Source organism: Pseudochaenichthys georgianus, chromosome 4 (assembly GCF_902827115.2).
Source record: "Pseudochaenichthys georgianus chromosome 4, fPseGeo1.2, whole genome shotgun sequence".
NCBI classification, from domain to species: domain Eukaryota; kingdom Metazoa; phylum Chordata; class Actinopteri; order Perciformes; family Channichthyidae; genus Pseudochaenichthys; species Pseudochaenichthys georgianus.
The window spans coordinates 28,157,312-28,183,202 of NC_047506.1; the positions used below are offsets into that span (position 1 = coordinate 28,157,312).

At 42.0% G+C, this 25,891-nt stretch overlaps 1 protein-coding gene across 1 annotated transcript in view; it reads left to right on the forward strand.

Annotated features, from left to right (window-relative positions):
• Window positions 1-25,891, forward strand: part of LOC117445073 (BMP/retinoic acid-inducible neural-specific protein 3-like) — a 78,387-nt gene that overhangs the window by 9,753 nt on the left and 42,743 nt on the right. The window contains exon 2 of the mRNA XM_034080474.1: window positions 9,641-10,003. Within this exon, the coding sequence (XP_033936365.1) occupies window positions 9,783-10,003 (221 nt within the window). The 5' untranslated portion in view covers window positions 9,641-9,782. The remainder of the gene's footprint in view (window positions 1-9,640; window positions 10,004-25,891) is intronic.

A 25,891-nucleotide genomic window follows, 5' to 3' on the forward strand; every position in this document is an offset into this window, starting at 1 on the left:
AAAGTTACAGGAAGTGCTGCCTGGAAGAAGTGCTCCCAAGTCTTGTGAAGACAGATAATCTATTCATCTAAAAAATCACAGATTGGTGGGAAAGGCAAATAAGTGAGCTTGTTCTCTTTGTCAAAATCAATTGAGATATTAACTCAAAGTGGCAAGACTGGCCATTTCATTTAATTAAGCTCTCAAAGTCTGCGACTCCATCACATCAGTTCTTGAATAACGTCAATAATATCACCCACCATGGCTTTTTTTAAATTATGTATTTCACCAAAATGACACATTTGCACATTTACAATATGTCAACTCCAATATGGATGTTTTTTAATGTATGTAATGGTACAGGAAAAGTGGAAATACAAAGAGAGATGTGATTCCACACAGAGGTTCCAAATAGCCGCAGGACGTGCCAGACCCACACTGTGTACATCGTACCTTAATGTAACCACCAGTAGTGCTCAAAATGAAAAATGACTCACTCTCATCGTTTTGTTGACTTTTCTAAACATTATGCCTTAGGCAAGTACATTTCAATATATGAGAATGTTATGAGCATGTTTTCCTTTTTGCTTGAGTGGTTGTCTTCCAACACGTACTCCAGTTTTTTCCATTTTCAATTTGGTTTCTTGATTGAATTTATTGACTGAGGTTATCTCTATTTTTGGGTCATACCAGTTCAACGAGCAAATAGCATGTCCTTGGTGGAAGAGGCCCTATCATGCTTTATGGGGTTTTCCTCTCCCTGTAGTGTGTTCAATTGTTTTAGTGCATGTAAATGGTCTGCAAAGGCTTAAATCCCATTGTTAATACCAGAGACAGTTTCTCACACACTCCTTCCCTACCTAAAACTCCTCGATTGGACTCCTTCGTGTTAATGCCGCGACATAGTGTCATCACCATGTAACACTCGTGTATCTATTGGCTGGTGCTACAACACATTGTTCGTGATAGGCTAAGGGGTGGTACATCTCTACGCGATTGATCAATCACAAAAGAGCCGGCCAGCTAACCAATCAGAGCAGACTGGTTTCAGACAGAGGGTGAAAAGAGGTACTGCAGCACAGGCAGTATGAGAAGAAGTAGAGACCTTTTGAACATTAAAGCATGGAGACATATAGAGGCACAACATAAAATTACAAAACCTTAAAATTAAAATAATATTTTAAAATCATTCCATATCCAATCATTTTTTTTTTCAAATATAAATGCCAAAAGGAAGAAAAAATACTGGGAAACTAAACTCTCTTTCTCTGCCATTGTAACGACAAGAGATTACAGATGACAGAGTCATCACAGTCGTCATTATGAGGGGCAGTGGGCTTAAAAATGTTGTAGCGTTTGATCCAGTGTTGGCTGTGCTTCACTCAAAACGGCCATTTGTTTAAAACCCTCCTTTCTTGACCGTTCTGACAGAACATAAAACACTTTGAAACAGATATTCATTTCCTGCAGAAACACACAGGTCCTTGACATTGGTGTCATTTGAGAGATACATTGCAAATATTTGCTTCCTTTCCATTCTAAGAAGGGGTATACTATACATTTCCTCTGCAAATGTTTCAGCCATTTTTTATGCAGGAAAAATAGTGCGTCACATGACAAGGCAGAGGCGATTTTGCAAGGAGGCCACAAGCTGAATGTTTATTTCGCCAGAGAGCCATTTCTAAACCTTGAGGGCCTGTTAACGGATGTTTCCAAAAGCAGAAAAAATGCTTCTGACAGCTCATACTGTTTTTCATTTTAACTTACCGTTATGATTACCTTGGTGCTGCGAGAGCATATCTGGCGAGGTTATGAAAACATTAGAAAACAAAACAGTCAGTTAAAAGCTCAAATCTACATGGGTAATTGGTAAAAGGCTGTTGTAGGATGCCACATCCTGCCTCTGAAAGATATTATTCCTGGCATTTGCCTGTTCAGAGACCAAAGTCCTCATTACATTCATGTGTGGGAAAATCTATTCCCCCATCATTTGCACTCTCCTCACAATTCCATTGAGAGGACATCACAGGAACAAACAGAGATTTCATTTCATACAGAGGCTCCAAACAGCCCCGGGTTATTGGTGGCCCACGTTGTTCAAAATCATATTCGAGTGGATACACTGCAGCCCGGGTGCTTGTCTCCTGTTTGAAATGAAAATTCTTTCTTGTTGAATCACCCAACATTGTTTCTTTTTTTTCTGCCTAAAGGAGAAGCATTCTCTAACATTGTTTGATGAAAAGCGGTGATTGTATTAGGTGGGATGTGTGACATAATGCACTTGTAAGTGAAAATGGCATTTATCTGATCTCTTCTAGGCAGTATATTACAAAGGCTTAGTGGAGAGCTTTGTTTGGGTGATAATGTGATTATAAGACTGGCACAGACCTGCTTGAAAACAACCAATGTTTACAGACATGTCATTTCAAGTGGGTGAAAAAATAACAGAGGATATGAGTCAATATCGGGTTTTAGAGGTATTTGAGAATGCAGAGAAGGAATGGAGTGTGTTGTTTGGGGATGGAGAGACAAATAACCAAAGACACAAAGAGAGTGAGAGGAAGGAAAAGGGAGCACGCGAGCAACAGGGAACAGAGAGTCCTGCATCAGCTTTTTGGACAGCTGCCTGTAGGATGATAGGATTAAAGAGTCTTTGAATGTGACCTCTGTGATATATTTGTCTATTAACACACTATGCACACCCCTTAGAGATAGGTCACTTCATACAAAACATGCACTTTGTGAGTCAAGGCAGTGTTTCACCTATAATATATTGAGTCACGGTGAAGACGAAGGGTAATTTTCAGACTCACCTAACAAAGCATGCACTTGTAGCTGTTTTGAGGCCAAGTTTATGGCAGTGTAGACATTGTCACATTACACATCATCATACAGCTAATCTCAAATAGGATGCTTGAAGATAACTATAATGGCGCTCTGCCAAGAATGCATTCATGTGCTCCTTGGAAGGTCCCCATTCCGTTTGTGTGTGTTCAAGAGATTAAAGTCGTACATTGGAAACAACATGCATGCTACAAAGACGATGGTTAGTGCTTCATCGCTCAGAGCGTTAACAACACTGTTTTTTAAGTTGTTCAAAATTAAGGGGGCGTTCACATGAATTCTCTCCCAGCTTTTTGATTATTCCGAAACCACAAAAAAGCAGCACAAAGGCGCTATTTCACAATGTTAACCTAAATGACACTTCATTCGTATATAGCAAACGTGTTGTATCTGCTACAGAAATAGGTTATTCCACGGTCCGTGCTTCACCCTTCCACCAAGTTTCGGGACAATTGGGTCTATAGTCTTTCCGTAATCCTACTCGCAGACAAACAGACCAAATGAGCCAAAAGCATAACCTCCTTTGTTGAGTAAGACGCAACCCTAAAGTCAGACGTTGTCAAACCACACACAGTCTGATTCTGCTGTCTGTGTGGCCCTCCGCTGCTGTAGGTATAGAGAGCTAAGTGTGATGCTGGAACATTGAGCATGGCAGAAGATAACAGAAAACCCGGAAAAGACAGCTCCTCTTCTGTGCGAATAAACTATTCAACACCGCTGGAACGAGAACAAAACATTGCCGTAGGATTCTTTCACAGCTTAAAGGCATCAACAACAAAATAAGTTAATACAGAATTGGTGATAATACGCTCCGTTTTAGTATTGGGTATCTTTATCCCCGTTCTTATTTTACTTTCAGTAGCATGCTATGGAGACTTCGAACTGGAGACTTTTATTATTCAGATGGGGAAACACATTGCAATCATTGTGCCAATTATTCTTTTGGCTGCATTGACATGTTGGACCATCAAAGCCTGGCACCGGTTTTGTGGACAGTTGGGATATAAAATGATATAATGTGTGATAGTTATCTTTAATTATGATCATTGGCCTTCTGGTCAATTTGCTGCCCGTTTGCAAACATGTAATCTTTAAAACTGGAATCCAGACCAAGGGGGAAAACCAAGCAAATGGTAAAATACCTTTGGAGCTAAGAGTGAGAACTATTAAGCAAAATGATGTATTATGTTATGTTTGCACCAAAGAAACAAACGTTTTGACATCAGCCCATTTCTGTTTTGGTACAGGAGCAAGGGAGCTTGTAGGTTCAAGATTCAAGGCTTTTATTGTCATTTGTACATGGCGACAGTGCAGATATGTCAATGCAAATATTAGGTCACAGGCTCCTCCAGCAGTGCAACAGAATAAAACAGATACAATAGTGCAAGTAAATACAAATACAATTGAATATAAATAGTGCAAGGAGAGTCTATATAAGTAATTGGAATATGATATATTAGATAAATAAAGAGTAGCGGCTCCTACCTCTAACACTTGTTATCCAAAGTGTTGTCCAACCTGACACATGTGTAGAACTTCAAGCAAAGTGTATGTTGGTTGAAACAAAATGTGTGTGAGATGTGTGGTCAGTAAATAATGTTTCAAAACATACTGAAGGTTGATTCGGACTTGAGGGCTCTGACACTTGATTTACTTAGGATTTAAAACCATAAGACTTAATTTAAGACTTAATCAAATGTAAGGGGCTGAGAGGCAGGGTAGTGGGATGCACCTACATTCCCAACAGGTGGCTCCACCCTCTCCCAATTAGCAGTATTGGGAGCAGGTGTGGAGACCCTCACACCTGGTCGTAATCACTCCCTCAAGGGAGACAAAGTTGTGTGTGGCACATGGAGGGAGCAGGAGGCTCCCAGTGTAAGGAAATGTTTAGGTAAGTCGGTTAGCGGCACGGCTACGTTAGCCTTTGTTCTTGGAAGGTATTTTTGAGTTTAATAGCAATAAAGCCTTTTTTTGGATTTGAACACTGCCTCTGTCGTGATTGCTGCACTACTAGTGATGGTGAGATGAAGCCTTATGAAGCTTTCCAGCCAATTGGTTCGCAAAAGGGTTCATCTCATGAGGCTTCATCATGGGCTTCATTTGAACACAAACCCCCCTGTTGGTCAAAGTGTGTAAAACAGGCAGATTGGACATATCAACAGTGTGCTCTATCTCATACCGAGTTCCCATTGAGTAAAGCCTTAGAATAACTCTAAACAACGAACATTAAATCATTTCATGTTAACAATATAGTTTTTATTCCAGTTGAATGATTGTGATTGAAAAGCCTAAGGAGGCTGGTAAACATTGCAAAGAGGGATTTGTATTCCTTAATAATGTTCGTAAACTTAAGCATGTTGTAGCCTGAGAAAGGCTAAACCATATCAAAGAATACATTTATTAACTACATTATCTAATTTAGCTCTAGCTTTTATAAACAACAACAAATACGTATTGTTCAGTCATTGAACCAGGGACCCTGCCGTCATGAGTCAACTGCTTTCCAGCTGAGCCACAGTACACACACTAAAGCTCCCTGACAACACTGGACCATATTTATTCCTGTATTTTTTCATGTTTTTATTCCTACATTTATTTATGCTCTCTTAATTCCACCGGGCCCAGGTACAGGAGGGGTAATATGGTTCTTCTTATTATACATCCATGGATATGAGCGTTGTGGTTCAACCGATCTGAATCGCTTCCTGAAGCAGTCACGTGGTATCGACAGGCAGCGAGGCTTCATTTGTCATCGATGACGTCACTGGCCCAAAACGATACAAGCCTCGATACATGCTTCACAAAAAGCTTCGGGGATTACTCGACACACGCTCCGAAGCCTCGGCGCAATACGTAACATCACTATGCACTACCACTTTCCTGTCCTTTTCCTTGTCCTATTACACAAATATCAATCGAACCAAAGTCTGATGTGTTTAGAGTGTTGACAGGTGTTTGAGAGTACTACTGCATATGTACAAAAATAGGTTGAAATTAAGTAAAGCCTTTTGTGACTCCACAGGAAGCTTCAGTCTGATGAATTAGCATTCAACTACTGTAACATCACTTGAGGCAATTTCTATGTTTGATGCACAGAGTGTAGCCCACTCTTCATCTTTGCTTGAGGCTAATGGTGTGGGGCTAAATTATCTGCTACGAGCATAACATATCTGAACATCTTACTGAAATGTTGCAATGAAGTTGCGTTGTAATTTAAGTCCAAGGTTTTTTAACTGTTATTCATGACTCAAATCATTTTTAAATGAAACGATACTTATCGAAAATACACTCACCTGTAGAAAAAAATGTATATGCATACTCTGGTCCAAACATTGGCCCTCTTCTATGCAATAGCCTCATTGCTAAAAACATTCCGATTCACAAAGATCATGCAAACACAGTCACAATGAAGTTGTTGGTGACTCCACAAACTTTGTGGTAACGCTACAACTTGTCAATCAGGATATTTAAATATCGACTCAAACCCAATAAAAAAAAACGACATGTTAAAATGTTAACTAATTGCCGTGATCTTGGACTCATTCCTGCAGCGCTCTATTGCCAATGAAATCCTATTATCATAATAGCTAAAACCCAATGATAGTGTATGTGTACACACACACAGGCACATACACCGAGGTCAGGCAGGCCGAGTCCTGGGAGCAATGACAGCAATATCGGCCTGGAATTGATTTCTAAAATGACAGCTCATCAGGTGTTATTTAAAAATATGATATGCGTCCACAAAAATAGGCAATTATCGATGATTCAAGCATGCAAGAGGAATGTAATATTGTTTTTATTGTTACATTTTAAATCTCTCTCTATCCACCTCCGGCTGTTGTGCCCTCATCCCATTCTGTCTGCTGTGTTTTCTGAGAGTAATGATTTCTGAAACGCACATGTGCACACACACCCACACACATGGTCATATGGCTGAGTTAACTTGACAGATTGTCATCAGAATACTGTAATGGGACTCGAACCCTCCACACACACACACACACACACACACACACACACACACACACACACACACACACACACACACACACACACACACACACACACACACACACACACACACACACACACACACACACACACACACACACACACACACACACACACACACACACACACACACACGAGGAGTGTGTAACAGCAGGGGGAGATGATTGACAGGTCTCAAGATGGTGATGGAGACAATTGTAAGCCCTGGACAGCAGTCTGTACAGCAGCTAGTTGGATAAAACACAGCAATCACCAACACAAGTTTGACTGGGTGAGTGTGTGTGTGCATGAGTACTTTACTTAAACATGTTTGCATTTGAGGTACAACTTTTGTTGCTTGTTAGAGAAAAGCAAGTGTTAAAGGAAGATGAGTACAATTTTCAAAACAGCTGCACAGCAATTAGACTTAACGGAATGAATTCACACTTAGAGGCAAAACTATTTAATCACAAAGTATGACTGCAACAGCTATGTTTTTCATTATTGATCACCGGTATGTACAAATATTCCCCTTTTACCAAAATAAAGTTATTGTGGTAGGAGGGAAGGATGGAAGTGATGAATCATAGCAAAAGTGTTAAAGTGTTCTTTCCTCAAAGAAGAAAGATTGATTCAGAGCACATCACAGCGCATTTAAAGTGCTTGGATTTATTTGATGACTCATTTCACCAGCAGCCCTTGAGAAAACCAATTTTATTTTTGTCGGACAGTTTATTTTATTTTGGATTAATCTTTGATTTAATTATTTTACAAATCATCTTCAGTTTTATAAAATGTCAAAAATAATTTTCTTTTACTTTTTTCTCATAAAATGTTAAATGTTTCGTTTTAAAACGAAAATGGAGGAGTGAAGCAGATGGTGTTAGCTTATATTGATTGATATTGCAGTAACCCAATGTTTGACTGTTGGGAAGTCTCCCAGCATGCCCTGGGGCATTGAACTCATTGATTTCTCACATTGTTGGCGGTGTTATTCGGTTCTACATCATGTTCCACAGTACAATAATTCCACTCTTTGTTTTTTAGAGAGGGGGGCCTTTATAATTGACGTGAAACGAGCAACCTTAAGCCCACCTAAAATATGCTACGACGTGGCCCTTATTAAAGCACTTTATTGGAAATGATATTGCTTGCATGCAATCAAATTCATTTCCATTAAATCTGGTGAATTCAGATTAAATGATAGAGACCAGGAAAAAAAGGGAGTGAACTTTCATCTGTCGAGGCTGGAAAAACTTGTAAATATAAATCTGTTATATTATGTGGTTTATGAACAGATTGAACCTGAGGACAAGGTCATTGCAAGGGCGTTTTATCTATCAGTGATGAGGGTTATGTTAACACTGGGGTTCGTAGCTGAAGAGGTTTTTTCTTTCCTTGTGACATTTTTAAAGTGTAACATCGAGAGAATATAAGAGAATGCTAGACATTCGTAAATGTATATTTGATATGAGTGCACACAGTGGACAAAATGAGAAAAGACTATTCATGGTTATATTAGGCACACTGCAATAGTTGGTCTGTGTTGTCATGCAGAAAAGGCTCTGTCCTATTATATATATATATTATTTTTTTTTCAATCTTAGGCATGTTGTTGTTTTAGTTTTTGTAACAATATGAGTTTGTATTTTTAAACAAATAAATAAAAGGTAGGAAAAAGAAAATCAAGAAATATCGATTTGTCATGATATTGAGTCAGATCTCTTGCATTGCTCCTACTTTCATCCAGATTAACATCATTTTCTACAATACAGTTTCCAGGAATCCACTTTTGCTATGTTTGGTCATTGCCTGTGAATGTGGCTGGATTGTGAACAATAGGTTCCCCAATTCAAGCACTTTGAGTGATCAAAAAACAGTGAGGTTGTGCATAAGCCTGAGTTATGGGAAGGGGTTTGAATACTTTAGCAAGCCACTTTAAAGGACATTTTGTGCGTCATGTCTGCATATTTAACAATTTGTGTGACATATACTGTAAGACCCCAGTCTCATTTGCAACTTAACACAGTCACATTAATAAACATTATTATGATTATTTTTCAAGATAGACCCTGTAAAAGCAAGCATTAATAAAAATAAATAAATGTGATTTCTGCCGGTCCATTTGCAGTCCCTGGGCATGAACACACAACAGTAACACGCATGCAACACCATTACATAGTCTCTGTCACACTGAGAATTCTACAGACAGCACACATCAACATACAAATACCAGCAAATGTGGTTAATGCTGTGAATCCAAAAAAAACTGCTTGGTTATGTAAACGCAACAAATGCTTTTGGAAGACTTTGCTCTTTGATCAAGACCCAATTTGCTCTAAATTATTAGACAAGTGCATGACATGCTAATATGAAAACATAGCTCTGTATTTTTTTGCATGGTCACAATCAAAAAAGATGACATTTTTGAAAATGTCAATTTGATATTTAAAAGTGAATTGTAAAGTGTCGGATTCACATACTGCGTTTGGTTCCATTAATAAAAACTGCCTATAATTAAAGTATTAAATACAAAATATGTAATAACCGAGAAAAGCAGCAGCATTTAAGCAGTTGAAGAGGTTTCTTCTTGAGTCACTAGTAAAATGATCAATTCCTTATCAACAATGTTAGAAATGACCGGCTGATATCACATGTCTTTGGAATATATTTTTTCAAATAAATAACAATTCATACAACTAGCTGCACATCATGCTGCTGCTAAAGTTGGAAATATTGTACATTTTATCTTTCTCTGTGGCTTTTTATTTTTTAAGAGGGTGTTTTTCTGTATACTTATCCTAACCTTTGTCTCTGTGTGTAGGTGTTCGGGGGGCGTAGAGGTGATGCAGGTCCCCCGGTCATCCCAGTGGAGGAGCCAACTAACGACAAGTGGCTTTGGCTGCTGAACACCGGCCCTCCTCCCCTCCACCATCACCACCCCTCCTTCGCTCCCTCCCTCTCTGATGGCTCTATGGGGCGTCCTCAGCCTGAGCCTTCACTGCTGGGTGTGTCTACGGTCTTCAGTAACAGCAGCAGGAGCGACAGCCAGCCTCCCCAATGACAAGCCCGGGGGCCCCCTGGACTGGCTCCTGTCTGATAAAGGGCCTTTCCACCACTCCCCGGAGTACATTGACTTTGTGGAAAAGAACCGGCAAGGCTTCTCCACCAGATACAAGATATACAGGTGAGTCGTGACAGCAGGATGAAGGGCCACTTTAAACTCCTATTATATCACTGCTCCTTGTATATGCATGACACATCTCCCAGCAGCCACATCAAACTGTCACCATGGTTGTCCTTAGAAAGATCGTCTGTGTGTAAAAACTGCCACATGCATAATCATCATCAGCTTTTATTGAAGAGACTCTTGGTCCATTATTAAAAGACATACGCACTTAAATATAAATTAAAAAAGGCAGTTATACCAATGTTTCCACTGGTATCGTATAGAGACACGGATTTGAAAGCAGCATAATGACAGCGTTATGAGAAACATTCAATCGACAGATGAATTTGTCCGATTTCTCAAGAGAGCATGGAACGTGTTGACTCGTGCATTTCACTTGCACTGCACCACCTTGGTTTTCTAAGCATACGCAAACAATCATTATAAGCAACCTGGAGCTTCCGGAGGCTCGCCTTCTTATACTTGACCCACAAGGGGGCAGTATAGAGAGGAGTGCAATAAGCTCTAAAGAGGTTCACCTTAACCTTATCTGAACACCAAGAGAATTGTCTAGCCAACATGTTAGCTTGTGTATATAAGACACGCCGCTGTCTATACATGTCATCATCATCAGCCATTTCATCTGTGATGATGTGTCCCAGATACTTAGTGTTATAGCAAACAGACAGCACCTGTCTTGATAGATAGAATGTTGGAAAACCAAGGTTCTTATCCCCTTTTACTGAGCAGATCATTACAGCGCTCTTCTTAGCATTGAATTTAACATCAAATTTGACTCCATAATGAGAACATACATTTAGCAACTGTTGAAATCCAGCACTGCTAGTAGAAACAATAGCCAGATCATCGGTTTACAATCACATTACTAATCACACATCCTGTTTTACAGACACTTAAATCATCTGATAGATCATTCATATAGATATTAAAAAGGCATGGTGAGAGGAGCCCCCCTGGCGGACTCCATTACCAACACCAAATGGCGCAGAGACTGCATTCCCCCATTGTATCCGCATGCTCTGGTTGGCATACCAATAAGCCAGGATCCTAATTATACTGTTGGGCACACCCCTTTGTCTCAATTTTAAAAACAGTTCATGATGGTTATCTCGGTCAAAAGCCTTAGAGGCATCAATGAAACCAATCAGAACAGTGGAATTCTGTCTTCTATATGTTTCTACCATTTCCTTCAAAGCATAGCTTCCATGCTTAGCCTTGAAGCCAAACTGGTTATCTGAGGTACATAAGTAAGAACATAATCTATCCAACACAATTCTTTACAGGAACACACTGGCTAGAGCAATTGGTCTATAATTATTCAAGCTCCCTTGCCCACTTTGTCCTTAATGACAGGCACAAAGGTAACAGTCAACATGGAGTTCGGCAACATGAGTCATGAGGCCGGTAAAACAAATGGCAAGAGGAAGTGCAACCTTCGTGCTTGCCAGTTGTTTGTTGATTTTACGGATTAGCAACAACTGCAGTATTCATATTAAGATGCCAGCAGCTTCTGCTAACATTACATTCTTCACTCCTAGCGGCAACCTGCGGGTTTGCAAGAGGAAGCCAATTCAGTAGTGTTTAAAGCTTGCATTCTTTCTAATTCTTGTACTTCTTGTATAGAAGTGTATGACAAAATGACCCTACTTCTAATTTGATTTATTATATATATATTTGCTTAAAATACCAAACAGATCACCCATTGTAGCCATGCCTCATACTGTAGCACGCTTTTGCAGCCCTGTTAGAGAAACGCAGATTTTGGGTCCTTAATGTAGGTTTAAAAGAAACAAAAAGAAGAGATGGAGCTAATGCCTGATCAGAATTCTACCTGAGATAAAGTTAATTTCTGCTGTGATAAAACGCCATCCTGTTTTAAACCACATCAAAGATAATTTCTGAAACAGTATGGAGCTCAAATGCTTTTTCTCTTGCGGGTTTATCACAAGGTGAGTTCCTTTTTTTATTTCCTGCTTTTTAAACACATGTGCTCTACAGTACAGGTTAGCTCTGAGTGTTAGCGTGGCTTGCTAATGTAAACAAAGACGAGATTACGTCCAAAACATGTCAGGCATTGTTTCTGATAGCAACTTTCTGTGGGTCCGACGCCGATATAACGTCATATCGGCAGCAAATCTGTATCCGCTTGTCGTCGCCTGTTTTTAATCCCTGACACACTGGGGACACATATTTATGTATAAAAGACATCACAAAGTTAATTTTGCATGATAGGCCCCCTTTAAATCTAGTCTAGGTGTGTGAGCTAGCTTGCTCAGCCATGTTTAGCATAAAATGAACAAGTAATAGGCTACTTGAGGACTGCATACATTTTCTAACGACTGACATTTCCATCGCAAACTGATAAAATGTACCAGTTAAATCATACAACATTGAGCTATATATTGCTGCTGCAACAACAACACATCACAAAAGCAGCAAGCATGACTTCTCTCTTTACAAACAATAACATTAAGCTTCCCAAGGATGCTAATATGCGCTTTGTCTGATCGGGCATACAATTGGTATATTTCACAAAAGTTGAAACTATTCCTTTAAATGCAGTAAGCTCAGCCATGACCCAGTTAACTGATAACAACTATAGCTGCCCAAAGGCTGTGTACCTCCAATATATATTTGGGGGGGTATACAGTATGTATTCAGTACATAGGGTTTGCAAATATAAATCCAATGATTCAGTATCTTTTTAGGACATTGAAAGACATATCTGGATGTTTTTAAATAAATGAATGTAGTACCACAATCCAATCAACACCCAGCTGTTTGTGAGTGTTCAGACAAAATATAAATTAAGAGAGGTCCTCATAATTAATATGAACCCCACCCTGAACATGTCCCTACCTAACCCTTATTAAAGCAGTCTAGTGGAAACCAAATTGCTTGCAATGAAATGCATCGCAGTTAAATCAGGTGAAGTTGAATACAATTATAGAGACGAAGAGGGAAGGGAGTGAACTTTCATTTGTCTTGGTTGAATTAACTTAGGTGTGTACATCTGCTGTAAAACAGTTTAGAAACTTATAAAATGGAAGACAAGGTCAATCCAAGGGCATTTTATCCTAACAACTGAACACTACTGTAGACTGACAGTAGATCCAAAGCTGCAGAAGGCTTTTATTAACGGTACATTGCTTTTCCTTTCTTTTTCTGTAACATCAAAATGCAATACAGCTGCATATTTGATGCACAACAGTGGAAAATATGAAAAACACTATTCATGGCTATTCAGTAGGCAGACGGCATTATTTGGCCTGTGCTGTCATGCTGAAAATCTTTCCCACAGTCTGTGTTCACATCATCTGGGACATGCTGGGACGGATATGTAATGTTGCTGGCTGTAGATTACTTTCAGCTGTCTTGCAAACCCTCAGGGACTCACCTGATCAGGTGGTCAAATGAAATATGTTGATTAGCAGCGGAAAACAATGATGATTTGTCATGACAGCAACACAGTCCAAGGTATCGGCATGCTTCCAAATTAGCAGGGATAGTGTCATGAATCATATCCGTCGTCATTTAGCAGGATGTTGTCCAGGCTCCTGGAAATAGACAGACATGGGTTCCTGACATCTATGGATCTGTGCAAGCATGCTTTATGACTTCAGTGATCGGTTGCCGCATTAAAGCTTTTTAATATTTCGCTCTCTGGCTAAAAAAGCAGAGATCCTTTCGGAGCTGAGCTGCATGGGCGGCAAGATTAATGGTCTTATCATGTGGCCAAGTGATTAGTGAGCTCTTAGTACTTATTACTCTGCATTATCACAGAATCCCCCGAGAGGTTTCTGTCAGCTGCAAGGCTGTGTTTGAGGCTCTCTAGATCACCACAATGCGGCATTGATTAATAGCGATGATATTAAAATGAAAAACTAACCTAAAAAGTAAATAGCCTGTACATCTTCCTAAATTGTATTCACTTGGATTCAGTCCCATTCGATTTTTAGAAAAAAATCTGACAAAGACAGAAGAGATACAGCTGTGGGTAAGCTTTTGTTTTTTTCTGCTTTGGCACATAATAGCTCTCTTTCAGTGGATGTGTTGGGAGAGTGAAATGTGGTGATGATGATTTTGGGAGCCTACACCTGGAGCTGGCTCATACAATATTCAGTGTGGGATATTTTATTAAAGAGAGTTGGCCCCCTTCAATATCCTTCCAAGATGGCCAAACTTCATAGCTATACTCCTGCTTTGTGTTGGAGGTCGTAACATTTCAAAATCACGCCCCTAAAACACATGTACAAACACATAGAGGACGCTCACATCTCAGCCTGCATATGAATGAAAGCAGAATTATGTTTTTGTTCTTGGGTTTCACAGAAAAGGACAAACCTTTCAATGCATCAATGATTTAAGCAGCTGTAAGGGAAAGTGTGTCAAACGTATTAGAGCTGCAAAGTAGTGTAACATGAACAAACAGTTGATACTTGGTTTTAAGGATAAGCACAAACTGCATTGGTCATATTAGGATGCCAGCAGCCATTGCTAATGTTAACTTCTTCACTACAAGTGGCAACCTACAGGTCTGATAATGGCTCAGGCTCAGGCAGCTTTAAGCTTGCATTGCAATGAAGCACCAGGGGGCGACTTCACTTATTGCAAGAATAAATCTAATTGTAAAGAAGTCTATAAGAAAATAATAGACCCCTATACAATCAAATAATACATCAGTAAAACATTTTACTGACAATTGTATGGTTTTAATCACTACTTTCAAGTGTTCTTTAATACCTGTTGTTCACTTTTGTAAATGCAATGAATCGAAATGATGTGATTATGTATCCTTTGATTATAGACAGATATCGATACTTCAATTCAAAATTCATTGTTAAAAAAACGATTGTTGTTCCATACATTGTGTGGGATATTCCTTTAGGTCAAACACAAAAGGAATTAAAGAAATCCATTGAGTTAAAACTCTCATATAATTGTAGCTGAAAATGCTTTCTAGACAGATTCTAAAATTATCATAAACACTCAATTAAAACTAATGATGGAAATAACCCAAGGGTTGTTAGAAACAAGTAAACAACAATAGTGTCAACAAGCATCTCGACACACAATGATTTTTTTAAATACGACGGATAATGATCTGCAATTAGTTTATTCTGAAAACTGAGCATGTGGGACAAGTCTAGCTTTGTGTTTCACTTGATCAAAAGAAAGCTGCTTCCTGTCTGATTTAAGAGACACTTCAAGTTAGATGAACAACAGCAGATTTCCTAAACCACAGGGGAGTGTGCAGGTGCTCTGAAGAGCTTTGAGGTGAGTGTTTTATAGCAGACTCCCTCAGCGCTGCTTCTCAACATCCCTCTGCTACTCTCATTGATGTTCTTTGTCTCCTCTCCTAAAATTCCCTCAGAGGATTTGGCAACTTTGCTTTGCTCCATGTGGTATTTGAGGAAACCGTATTAAACAATAGTTGTTTGTGCTAAGGACACTTTTCCTCAGCCACTATTAAGAATAGGGAAACTAAATATTCAATTATTAAAGTCCAAAGAGACACATTAAACCTTTCCCCTTGAATCAGCACAATTAGTTGAAAAGGTTTTGCTTAAGTTCTTACTCCGTATACAACTTACTATTTCTCTCTAGTTATGCTTTCCTCACTCAATTCAATAATGAGGATGAAAGTGTGTCAAGCGGCCACAACTCCAATGTTAATAGAGGGAAGCCTCATCGTGATTTCCTTTTTATCCTCGATTCAGGTTCTTGGCCACACTAATGCAGTGAAAGATAGCGGAGTCAGTCCATATGTCTGTCTACCATTTTCAGACTGAAATATCTCAACCAATATCAAGTAGAATTTCATTTCCATTAAATATGTATATATGCATGGTCCTTAAAGTGCCAGTGAAGTGCATTTTTTTGCGCCAAAATGAAATGGCAGTTTCATTCCTTACATATCATTGTGCCTGTTCATGGCTAAAATAATTTTAATTATTGATTAATTCATTATGAAAAATGAAAAAAAATGTTTTAATAATAACGGCCGTCTGAGCCTACCGGAAGTTGCAGACGATAGCGGCGGTGACGTCACAAGATGGGCCCAGTTGTGATTGTAAACATGGCGGAGACTTTGGAAAGTGATACAAGTGTGAGAGAAATGATTGATTTTGACAGTTTTTCTCGATTTAATTCCATTTCCTGCCTTTCTACAAATATATTAGGGACTATAGTGTTAACAAATCCAAGAAAAATGTGTAATGTACATAATGAGTGTGCACACTTATCTAGTATCCTATCCATGTGAACCTGTTTTATTTGTGATGACCTCACACCCTCACCCGGGAAGATGTTTTTCTTTAAATTGAAGTTAAAGGCATCAATCTGGTGCACTTTGAGGGCAACATTAAGAGATTTATGGATACAGCTCTCAACACTCATATCAAACATATATTTCAATAATCAAAAAACATTGGAAGGATTTCTTAACCTATTTTATACAACTAACATAGATGGAAATATTTGTTTACATAGATGACCAAACCAACTGAGATAACTTAGGCTACAGTTTACAATCTAATCACTCAGAGTCCTTTACCTCCCTGAGCTGACATTATCTCTCTCAGTCCAACAGGAGAGGACTCTCCCTCTTGAAACAGCTAATCTCCGTTAGCTCCGAGCTAGCACTAGATGCTAACAACAACCCTGTAACTCTCTCAGTCTCTCTTTCTCTCTCTCGAATCGAATCGACCAGTGGCCTTTATTTGTCATGAACAATCAACGAATCTACGAAACAATGACACCAGCCAGACTCACCTTCATCTTTTGGGAACAGAAACATCGCCACTTCGGCAGACTTGACATTACTACAGTCAGCGGCAATGCATTGCTTCCCGTGTGTTTTTCCTCCCTTTTTCTTCACTGTCGCCTCCATTGTCAGGTTTTCTCGATTGGCAATCACTTCCAGTCGACTCAGACACACTTTCCAGTAAAAGACTCGCTCAAAAACTTTGATAAATTCGACTTTGAAACAGAGAAACAATACACTGTGATGAATGTAAACACTTCGGAGGCGACCATCTCGTGACGTCACGCAGTAGATCGCAAGCCACGCCCACGAAGGCGGAGGTCAACTGCGGATTTCACGGCAGCAAATTCAAAACTCATCAAATTAGTTGCTATTACAACATCTTTTGATATGGGTTTCAATGGACAATTTTGGTCATTACTATATGTATTAGCATAACAGATAATGCACAGGCACACACTTCACGGGGTCTTTAAAGCATAACTCCTACTGACTTTGGTGATCACATGACCTGCTCTATAGCTCCCCAATGAGGTTGTGATCTGTGGTTAGGGTTTATTTGTTTAAACTTCCCCTTTGTAAGATTAAATAACTTTGATAGTCCCTTACACTTATATGGTAAACATGGTAAAAGTCATGCTAAACAGTAGCATGTTACAGTAGCATTGCTATTGGGATAATACCAGCAGGCTAGCACGTACAAGCATGGCTTTGCTTATGAACACCCTTAAAGAGCTGCTAGCATGACTGTAGACCAGTGCTTCTCAAAGTGTGGTCCGTGAGCGCCCCTAGTGGTCCGTGAGTATATTGGTAACATTTCTTATTTGAAGGCAAGGCAAGGCAAGTTTATTTATAGAGCACTTTTCAACGCAAGGCAATTCAAAGTGCTTTACAAAAAAAAAAAAATGAAAGACATTAAGCATTAAAAAAGAAAAGCTAATCAAATAAACATTAAGTAAAAAATACATGGATAAAAGTTACAGTGCAGTCTAAAATATAAATAGTTCAATTAAACATTACAAGAAAAAGTACATGGATAAAAGTTACAGTGCAGTTTAAGATATGAATAGTTCAAATAAAAGCAGCGACAAAAAGAAAAGTCTTCAGCCTGGATTTAAAAGTAATCAGAGTTGCAGCGGACCTGCAGGTTTCTGGGAGTTTGTTCCAGATATTTGGAGCATAATAACTGAACGCTGCTTTACCATGTTTAGTTCTGACTCTGGGGACAGAAAGCTGACCAGTCCCTGAAGACCTGAGAGATCTGGATGGTTCATAGTTTAGCAGGAGGTCAGTAATGTATTTTGGGCCTAAACCATTCAGTGCTTTATAAACCAGCAGCAGTATTTTTAAATCTATTCTTTGACACACAGGAAGCCAGTGTAAAGACTCGTGGGTATATCTCTGCAACGGAGCGAGGTTAAGTTCTCATTCATAACACTCCGTTCGATGTCTCACTATGGGATGCGCCTCATCGCGGAGCAAACAGAAGCATCAATCTCATTACGCCAATCCTGATTGGCTGGTGATCTTGACGTCAGCGTCAGGGGAAATCACCCCCTATAAGTAGCTTGCGCCACAACGCATGCGTCATTCAAACACCTCTTCTCGATTCAGAGCACATCTCTACAGTAGCCGGGCAAGCTTCACTGTCCACAGACTGAACCCAAAATACCATTTCGGTCGACGGGCGCAAGCCGGCTACTCCTTCTGCTTCGCAGGAAGACGGTAGTACTAACGCCGTTAGTACTTAAAATCGACCTCGCCCTTCTCTACGAGAAAGTAAGGTAGGTCCGATTTTTTCAAGCTAGCAGCACACCTGTTGCTAGCTCACTCCCTCTCTACCGACACCACGGTAGCGAGGAAGTTTTTCTTTTCTCTTCCTCACGGGGGGAAAAGGATTTAAAAGAGGAGCATACTGCCACACCAGTCAGTATTCTCCGGGAATAAAAGACCCACACCGTCCTTTTTTCTCCGTATTAAGGACAAGGTGGTAATACCTTTTTTCCCGTCCCACCTGTCGAGAGCGGGCCCTCTCCACGCCGCGAGGCGACAAAGATGGACGCCCCTCTCCCTCACACCAGAGGAGTCAGGGACTCGGTGGCTCGACTCTGCGGCTGTGGGTTGAAGATCTCGGGCACAGACACACACCAGCTCTGTTCGTCCTGCCTCGGGCTGGAACACGCCCGAGGCGCTATCGACAACCCCGGCTCATGCGGACATTGTGTCCGCTTCACAGTCAAGAGCCTCCGCCGACGGCTAGCGAGACAAGCTAGCCCGCCGGCCGGCAGTTAAGACACGGGGGCGTCCGCCACAGAGAGCGAACCCCTCTCCGTGTCGGTCTGGGGCTCACTATCAGCGAGGGCCTCAGAACCGGAATCCCACGCCCTGGCAGGCCGGGACCCGGTGACGACAAGACACGCGGGAACGGATTCCGTGGCCTGAAATGGCCAAGGAGACCTCCAGGTCCCGCTACGAGGGGAAGCATCTTCCCCAAACAGCGGGCAAAGGGAGGCAACTCCTCCCGGTTTTTCCAGAAATGTTGGATGAAGTGTCGGTCTCGTGGAGAGACCGGCCCTTCAGCAACAAGGTCCCAATCCAGGGTGCCTCCTCCCTGGACTGCAATGGAATGGAGAGGCTCGGCCGGCTCGGCCTGCTCCGCATACTGCCCATGGAACCACTGCTCACCGAGCAGGAACCCCACGCTGCCAGCAAAGGCGGACCACTTTCAGTCCACAATGACTGAAAAGTCCTATAAAGCTGCAGCGCTGTCCGCCAGGGCCCTGAACGTGTCCTCGCTGCTAACCGCCTACCAAGCGGAGCTCTGCGAGGACCTGTCGGGTAGCCCGGGAGCAGCCACTCTGGACGAGACGGCAGCGGTCACGGACATTTGCCTCCAGAATTCCGGCCAGCAGTCGAGGAAGAGGAAGCGAGCGGCGTGACAGCCCCTCCTTCTCCCCTCCATGAATGTGTTCCCGCCGCCTCGAGAGATGCCTAAACACCATCCTCAAGTCCGCACAAACACATGTCACATGTTGATTGATTCCTCTGTCATAAAACATTTGCCGCTGACGCATCCAGGCTTCAGGCCGAGGGCGCAGCTCAAAAAAATGAAAATAAAATCAATAAAACCAATAAACAGCCCGCCAAATTCTTCCCCTTTTGAGAGCAGCTACGGCATCTCTCAAAAGGCGGATTATTGACGGGTCTGTGAAGGCACCACCGCCATGCGCACGCGCAGTGCCGGCTGGGGCTTTAAGGGCACCACCGTCACGCGCATTGCCGGCTGGGGTCGTGAAGTCACCACCGCCACGCGCATGCGCTGTGCCGGCTGGAGCTGTAAAGGCACCACCGTCACACGCATGCGCAGTGCCGGCTGGGGCTGTGAAGGCACCACCGTCACGCGCATGCGCATTGCCGGCTGGGGTCGTGAAGGCACCACCGCCACGCGCATGCGCTGTGCCGGCTGGAGCTGTAAAGGCACCACCGTCACGCGCATGCCCAGTGCCGGCTGGAGCCGTAAGCGTGACATCTCAGCTGGCTCGGAGCATACAGCAGGAGATACTCACGACATCTGCCTGGGCTTCTCAAAACAGTTACACTTTATCTGTTTTCACAAGCCCAGAGAGAGTCAACCCATATTCTGGAGAGAGAGGTTCTCTCTGTCCTAGAAAGAAGGGTTTTATCTATAATGCCCGCCGAGCAGAGTCAGATTACGCAGACAAATGTCCTCGTAAACCACCCGCTCAACATGGGTCTCATAATAAAACTGAACTGAAACTGAAGAGTATTGGTTATTATGTAATGCGTAGTGGCACTACACCCGACTTTTCTAGTGCGGGACGCGCCTACGGGTGCTGTCCTTTCATGGAAGGTGGTCACCACGGACGCATGTCAGACAGGCTGACAGGTATTTACGAAGGTCGCCCGGTGAGAGGTCCCTAGAGCAGAGACCTCCAGCGGGCACACGTAAACTACCCGGAGCTTTTAGCGGTGTTCCCCACCCTAAAACGCTTCCTGCCTTCTCTCAGAGGACACCATGTCCTCGTGAGGACAGACACGATATCGTATGAACCGCCAGGGGAGGTTGCGTTGTCTCCAGTCACACACTCTGGCACACAAACTGGTCCCTTGGAGCGGCAGACGTCTCCTCTCTCTGAGAGCGACACAGGTACCGGGAGTGATGCACCTCGGGACAGAACTACTGTCCAGAGGTGCACCACTCTATGCAGACTGGACTCCACATACAAGGATCGTGAGTCCGCTGTGGGTGCGTTACGGCGGAGCCGCGTCAAATTTGTTCGCATAAAGTAAAAATGCTCAATGACAGCTGTTCTCTTTAATGCACGATTTAAACGCACTGTTAGGCAGAGACGCACTCGTACACGATTAACCTCCGGGTCCTCTGTCCGCGTTCCCACCCCTGGCTCTGTTACCCCCAACTCTGGCCAGAGTGAAGGAGCAACGCCACACACTTACTCTGATGTTTCCGCCCTAGCCCGCAACGTACGGGCTGGCGGAGATATATCAGCTGTTGTACGGGCAGCCATAGCAGCCCCCACCACGCAGGGACAGATTGTCTCAGGCGGGGGGGGGCGATCCTTCACCCACGCCCAGAGCGCGGGGCACTATAATGGGCCTGACCCGTGAGTGGTACAATCTGAATACAGTGGGACTCCCTCAGAAGGTGATAAACACTATTCAGAGTGCGAGAGCTTCCTCCACCAGGTTTCTTTACGACTGTAAGTGGAGGGTGTTTGAGGAGTGGTGCCTTCAAGAAGGACACATCTCTTTTCAATGTCTTGTCGGGGTGATTTTATCATTTCTACAGGACTTGATCGATAAACACAGAGCTTTCTCCACGATCAAGGTGTACCTGGCTGCTATTGCTGCATGCCACGTAGGCTTTGAGGGTAAGACGGCTAGCCAACATCCTTTGGTTTGCCGTTTTATGAAGGGAGCTCGCAGGCTCCTCCCAGTCTACAGGTCGCTGGTTCCCTTATGGGACCTGGCAGTGGTTTTAAATGGGCTCAGAATGACCCCATTTGAACCCCTGGAAGGAGCTGACATGAAACATCTGTCACTCAAGACAGTGCTGTTACTGGCCCTGGCATCCGCCAAGCGGGTCAGCGATATTCATGCACTGTCTGTACATCCCTCATGCACTCAGTTCGCCCCAGGGCAAACGAGAGTGTTGTTGAAGCCCAATCCTGCCTTTACACCAAAGGTGGTTGGTTCGTGTACCCCAATTGACATTGAGGCATTTCCTCCGCCGCTGGTTTCCTCCGGGGAGCAGCAGCAGGATCTGTTGTGTCCAGTCCGGGCTTTACACACATATATGGACAGATCAAAGGAGCTTCGTCTTAATGACCAACTCTTCGTGTCCTGGGCTAACCCTCACAAGGGCAAGCCTGTTACTAAGCAACGGCTCTCACACTGGATTGTGGAGGCAATTGCTTTGGCTTATACGAGTCAGAATTTGGTCTGCGGGCTCACTCGACTCGGGGCCTGGCTACATCCTGGGCTTTGTTCAAGGGTGTTTCCATCCAAGACATCTGTGCAGCGGCGAGCTGGTCCTCGTCGCTCACTTTTGTCCGCTTTTACAGGCTAGACGTCTCCGCTCCAAGCGTGGCCCGAGCAGTGCTGGGCACCTTGTTGAGTCGGGACTCTACCTGTTAAATTCTGGTTGATCGGTGATTTTCGAGATAAGCTCGTCTGGCAATACGGGAGCTACAATATCCCATAGTGAGACATCGAACGGAGTGTTATGAATGAGAACTATAGGTTACTTACGTAATCCCAGTCTCAGAGTAACATGAAGTGAGATGTCTCACCAGACGGCCCTCCTTGCTATGGTGAAGCGAGAAGAGGTGCTTATTTTGAATGACACATGCGTTGTGGCGCAAGCTACTTATAGGGGGTGATTTCCCCTGACGCTGACGTCAAGATCACAGCCAATCAGGATTGGCGTAATGAGATTGATGCTTCTGTTTGCTCCGCGATGAGGCGCATCCCATAGTGAGACATCTCACTTCATGTTACTCCGAGAACTGGGATTACGTAAGTAACCTATAGTTTCCCTTTCGATCGCATGATATAGCCCTACGCAACCCCTTCATCAAACACTTGTTTGTACCATTTTCAGGCGATTTGTAATCTGTTCTAGAAAAACGATGTGTTTTTTGATATTTGTGGAGTTAGGTGGTCCGCGAGTGCTTTTTTTATTGGTTAAGTGGTCCTTGGTATGAAAAAGTTTGAGAAACACTGCTGTAGACCCTTAACCCTCCTGTTGTGTTCGTTTTTCCCCCTTACTTTGGTGTTTGCGGTCAAATTTGACTGGTCATGTTGTAACCCTCTGAGACCCACATAGGACATTTCCGTTTTTGTATATGTTTGTGTTTTGCCTTATAAAGTGTCATTTCTTTGCAGTATATAATCAAGTTTTACACATCCCGGAAATCAGCAAAACCTCAGCTAATGATATGTCACTCATTAGAGACTTATATACACTATAATAGGGGATATTTGCCCATAAATAAAAAATAAAAAGAGGAGCTTGAATTTTTTACTTATTTCATTAAAAATAACTGCTGACCATAACATTGAAAGAAACTTTCAAAACAGAAAATTGCACATATTTATTATCATTGTATCAGAACTGATTAGAAGATTCTAACTTATTCTATTCATTAGTTATGCCTATTATTTTGGGCAGTGTCCATGGGTGTTTTTTTTCCGAGGAATTGTCATTTTTTTGTCCTGCCAATTTTGAAGAGTACACATGATCATGTCCACAATCACACATGGCATGCTGAGCAGATTCGTCTGCATTTTCATCAACATTGTCCCCTTGAAAAATCAGCTCCAAAGTCTCAGCTGTAGTACACTTCTTTGCCATACCTCAGTTTACTTTCAAAACACTAAAAGAACATATTCCAACTTTTATTTTGTTTTCGCGCGTGGAATTATACCGGCTCTTATTTCAGTACACATAACAACGGAACTGACAGGCAACTCTCTGAATCAGACTCCGATTGGCTGTGACTGCATCCATTCATAGTGTCCGATTCAGAAACGTGACTCTTACACTCTTTATGTCACAAACAAAGATGGTGGATGAGAATAGATCTATAAATAAACAGAAAACGATAATCTATGCACCAGAAACAAGGTGAGATTATCCGCATCTTTTAAAACGTTACGCACATTCGTTTCACCGAAATAAGTAAACGCCTCTCAATGAAAAACTTGTACGTTGTTTAGTCGTTTATTACCGTTTCTGTAGTTGTTTATTGCCGTTTCTGTAGTTTAACAGGAAAAAAGAACGGCATGTCTCTGTCTGAAACACTCTGACGCTTTGAACACAACGTGATATTTGGGATCGTAAACGGCCCTGTGGGTCTCAGAATTGCTATTACATTAACACAAAAAACATTAATCGTCACCAAATTTAATTTAACACCCTTTCAAACTGTAAATATTGTATCAGACTACTGGTATACATGAAAAACTGCAGTAAATATACAAAGAATAGACACTGAACATGTATTGCGTGTACCAGGTGTGATCCATGTGGGAGGATGGGCATATAAGAGCGGGAAATGTATCAAATTGTTCTGTGTGTGTGCCGTGCAGAGGTTGCGCTAGACTTTTTCGCTGGGCGGGCAGGATCGTAACATTTCCGTTAAAATCCATTATTACCCGTCGGCCTGTACACAACTCTGCCGGGGGGGGGGGGGGCACGCTCGTGAACTGTCAATGGGGGACTGTTAGCGCCTTGTTATGCATGCCCATTGCACCTCGCGGGATTGCGCACAGCGTAAAGCAAATACTCACAGTTCTGTTCGGCAAAGTTAGGTTTGGAAACTGTATAATTTCCTTTTGGGCGGGCATGCATAACACGGCATAACACCAGAGCCTAGCTGCTGCAAGGAAACTGTGGCGCTGTTCTGAGTTTGTTCTAATCCATCAAAATGATGGACGGCTTTCAGATTTTTCCGTCATTGTTAAAAAAAAATATCCGGTTAACGCGACCTCTGGTGCCGTGTGAGATTCACATGGGAGGATGGGTACATAAGGGGGGAAAACACATCTAGTGTATGCAGGGACGCCCCTGGCCAACTTGTGGCCCCACGCAAAGTTATGTGATGAGGCCCTCTGTGTCGCGAACGTCGACCGGGGGTGCTAGTGGAGCAAGCGCGAAGCAACCGGGAACACCATTGGTGTTACAGAGTTGACTACATCATCCAAAATTCAATGAAAGTGGTAATCAGCAATTTGATATGTTCAAATGTCTACTGTGAAGGATTTCATAAAGCCTTAATGCAATCGAATGTAAAACAAAAAAGTTATGATTAATGAAAGTAGTGAATCGGTCAGATTTGACCCAAAGACAACAGGAGGGTTAATACGAATGACTTATTGCAACGATCTAAAATAGTCAGCAACTAATATATTTCCATTTTACATCATTACGTTCAATTCCCACACTCTGCCTATAGTTACTGCTTAATAGTGAGTGAATCAGTGTCAAGATTTGTGATTATATGAGAAATTGCTTCCTGAGTGCTTATAATATTCACATAAACTGTATCGCATTAGTGATATAAGGATTAAGATAAAGATTTTTTTTATTTAAAAACACAGGTGCTTGGATTTGTGTCGGGGGACAGCAGCTTAGATTTAAAAACAAATGTATATAACAGCTGTAATGGTTACAAGAGCCACATTATGTTCGAAAATACAGTTGTCTTACGAAGATACAAAGGTGGACGTGCTAACACCTCATTGTCTCAGCAGTTTAGCGCTGAGTAGCTGCTATTATACATTGTCTTTTTGAGGAATGTACATCAATAAGTGTCATAAGAAATTGCTCCGATAGAACAATAGCAACAATGGACATCTTAAGCTTGTGTTTGTTGTAAATAATCATTTTTGAATGTCCATCGTTGGTTAAGAGGCACCTCACTGTGCAGAATAGAGGGCGGAGGTGATTGAAAGTGACAATGTTATTTTCTGGTCTGGTCTTCCTCGTGTGTAGCCAAGATCTCTGCTAAATCCTAATAAATTCTCAATGACAGAAGAAGATGAATCACCAGAATCGATGCTTCGGGGTTACAGTT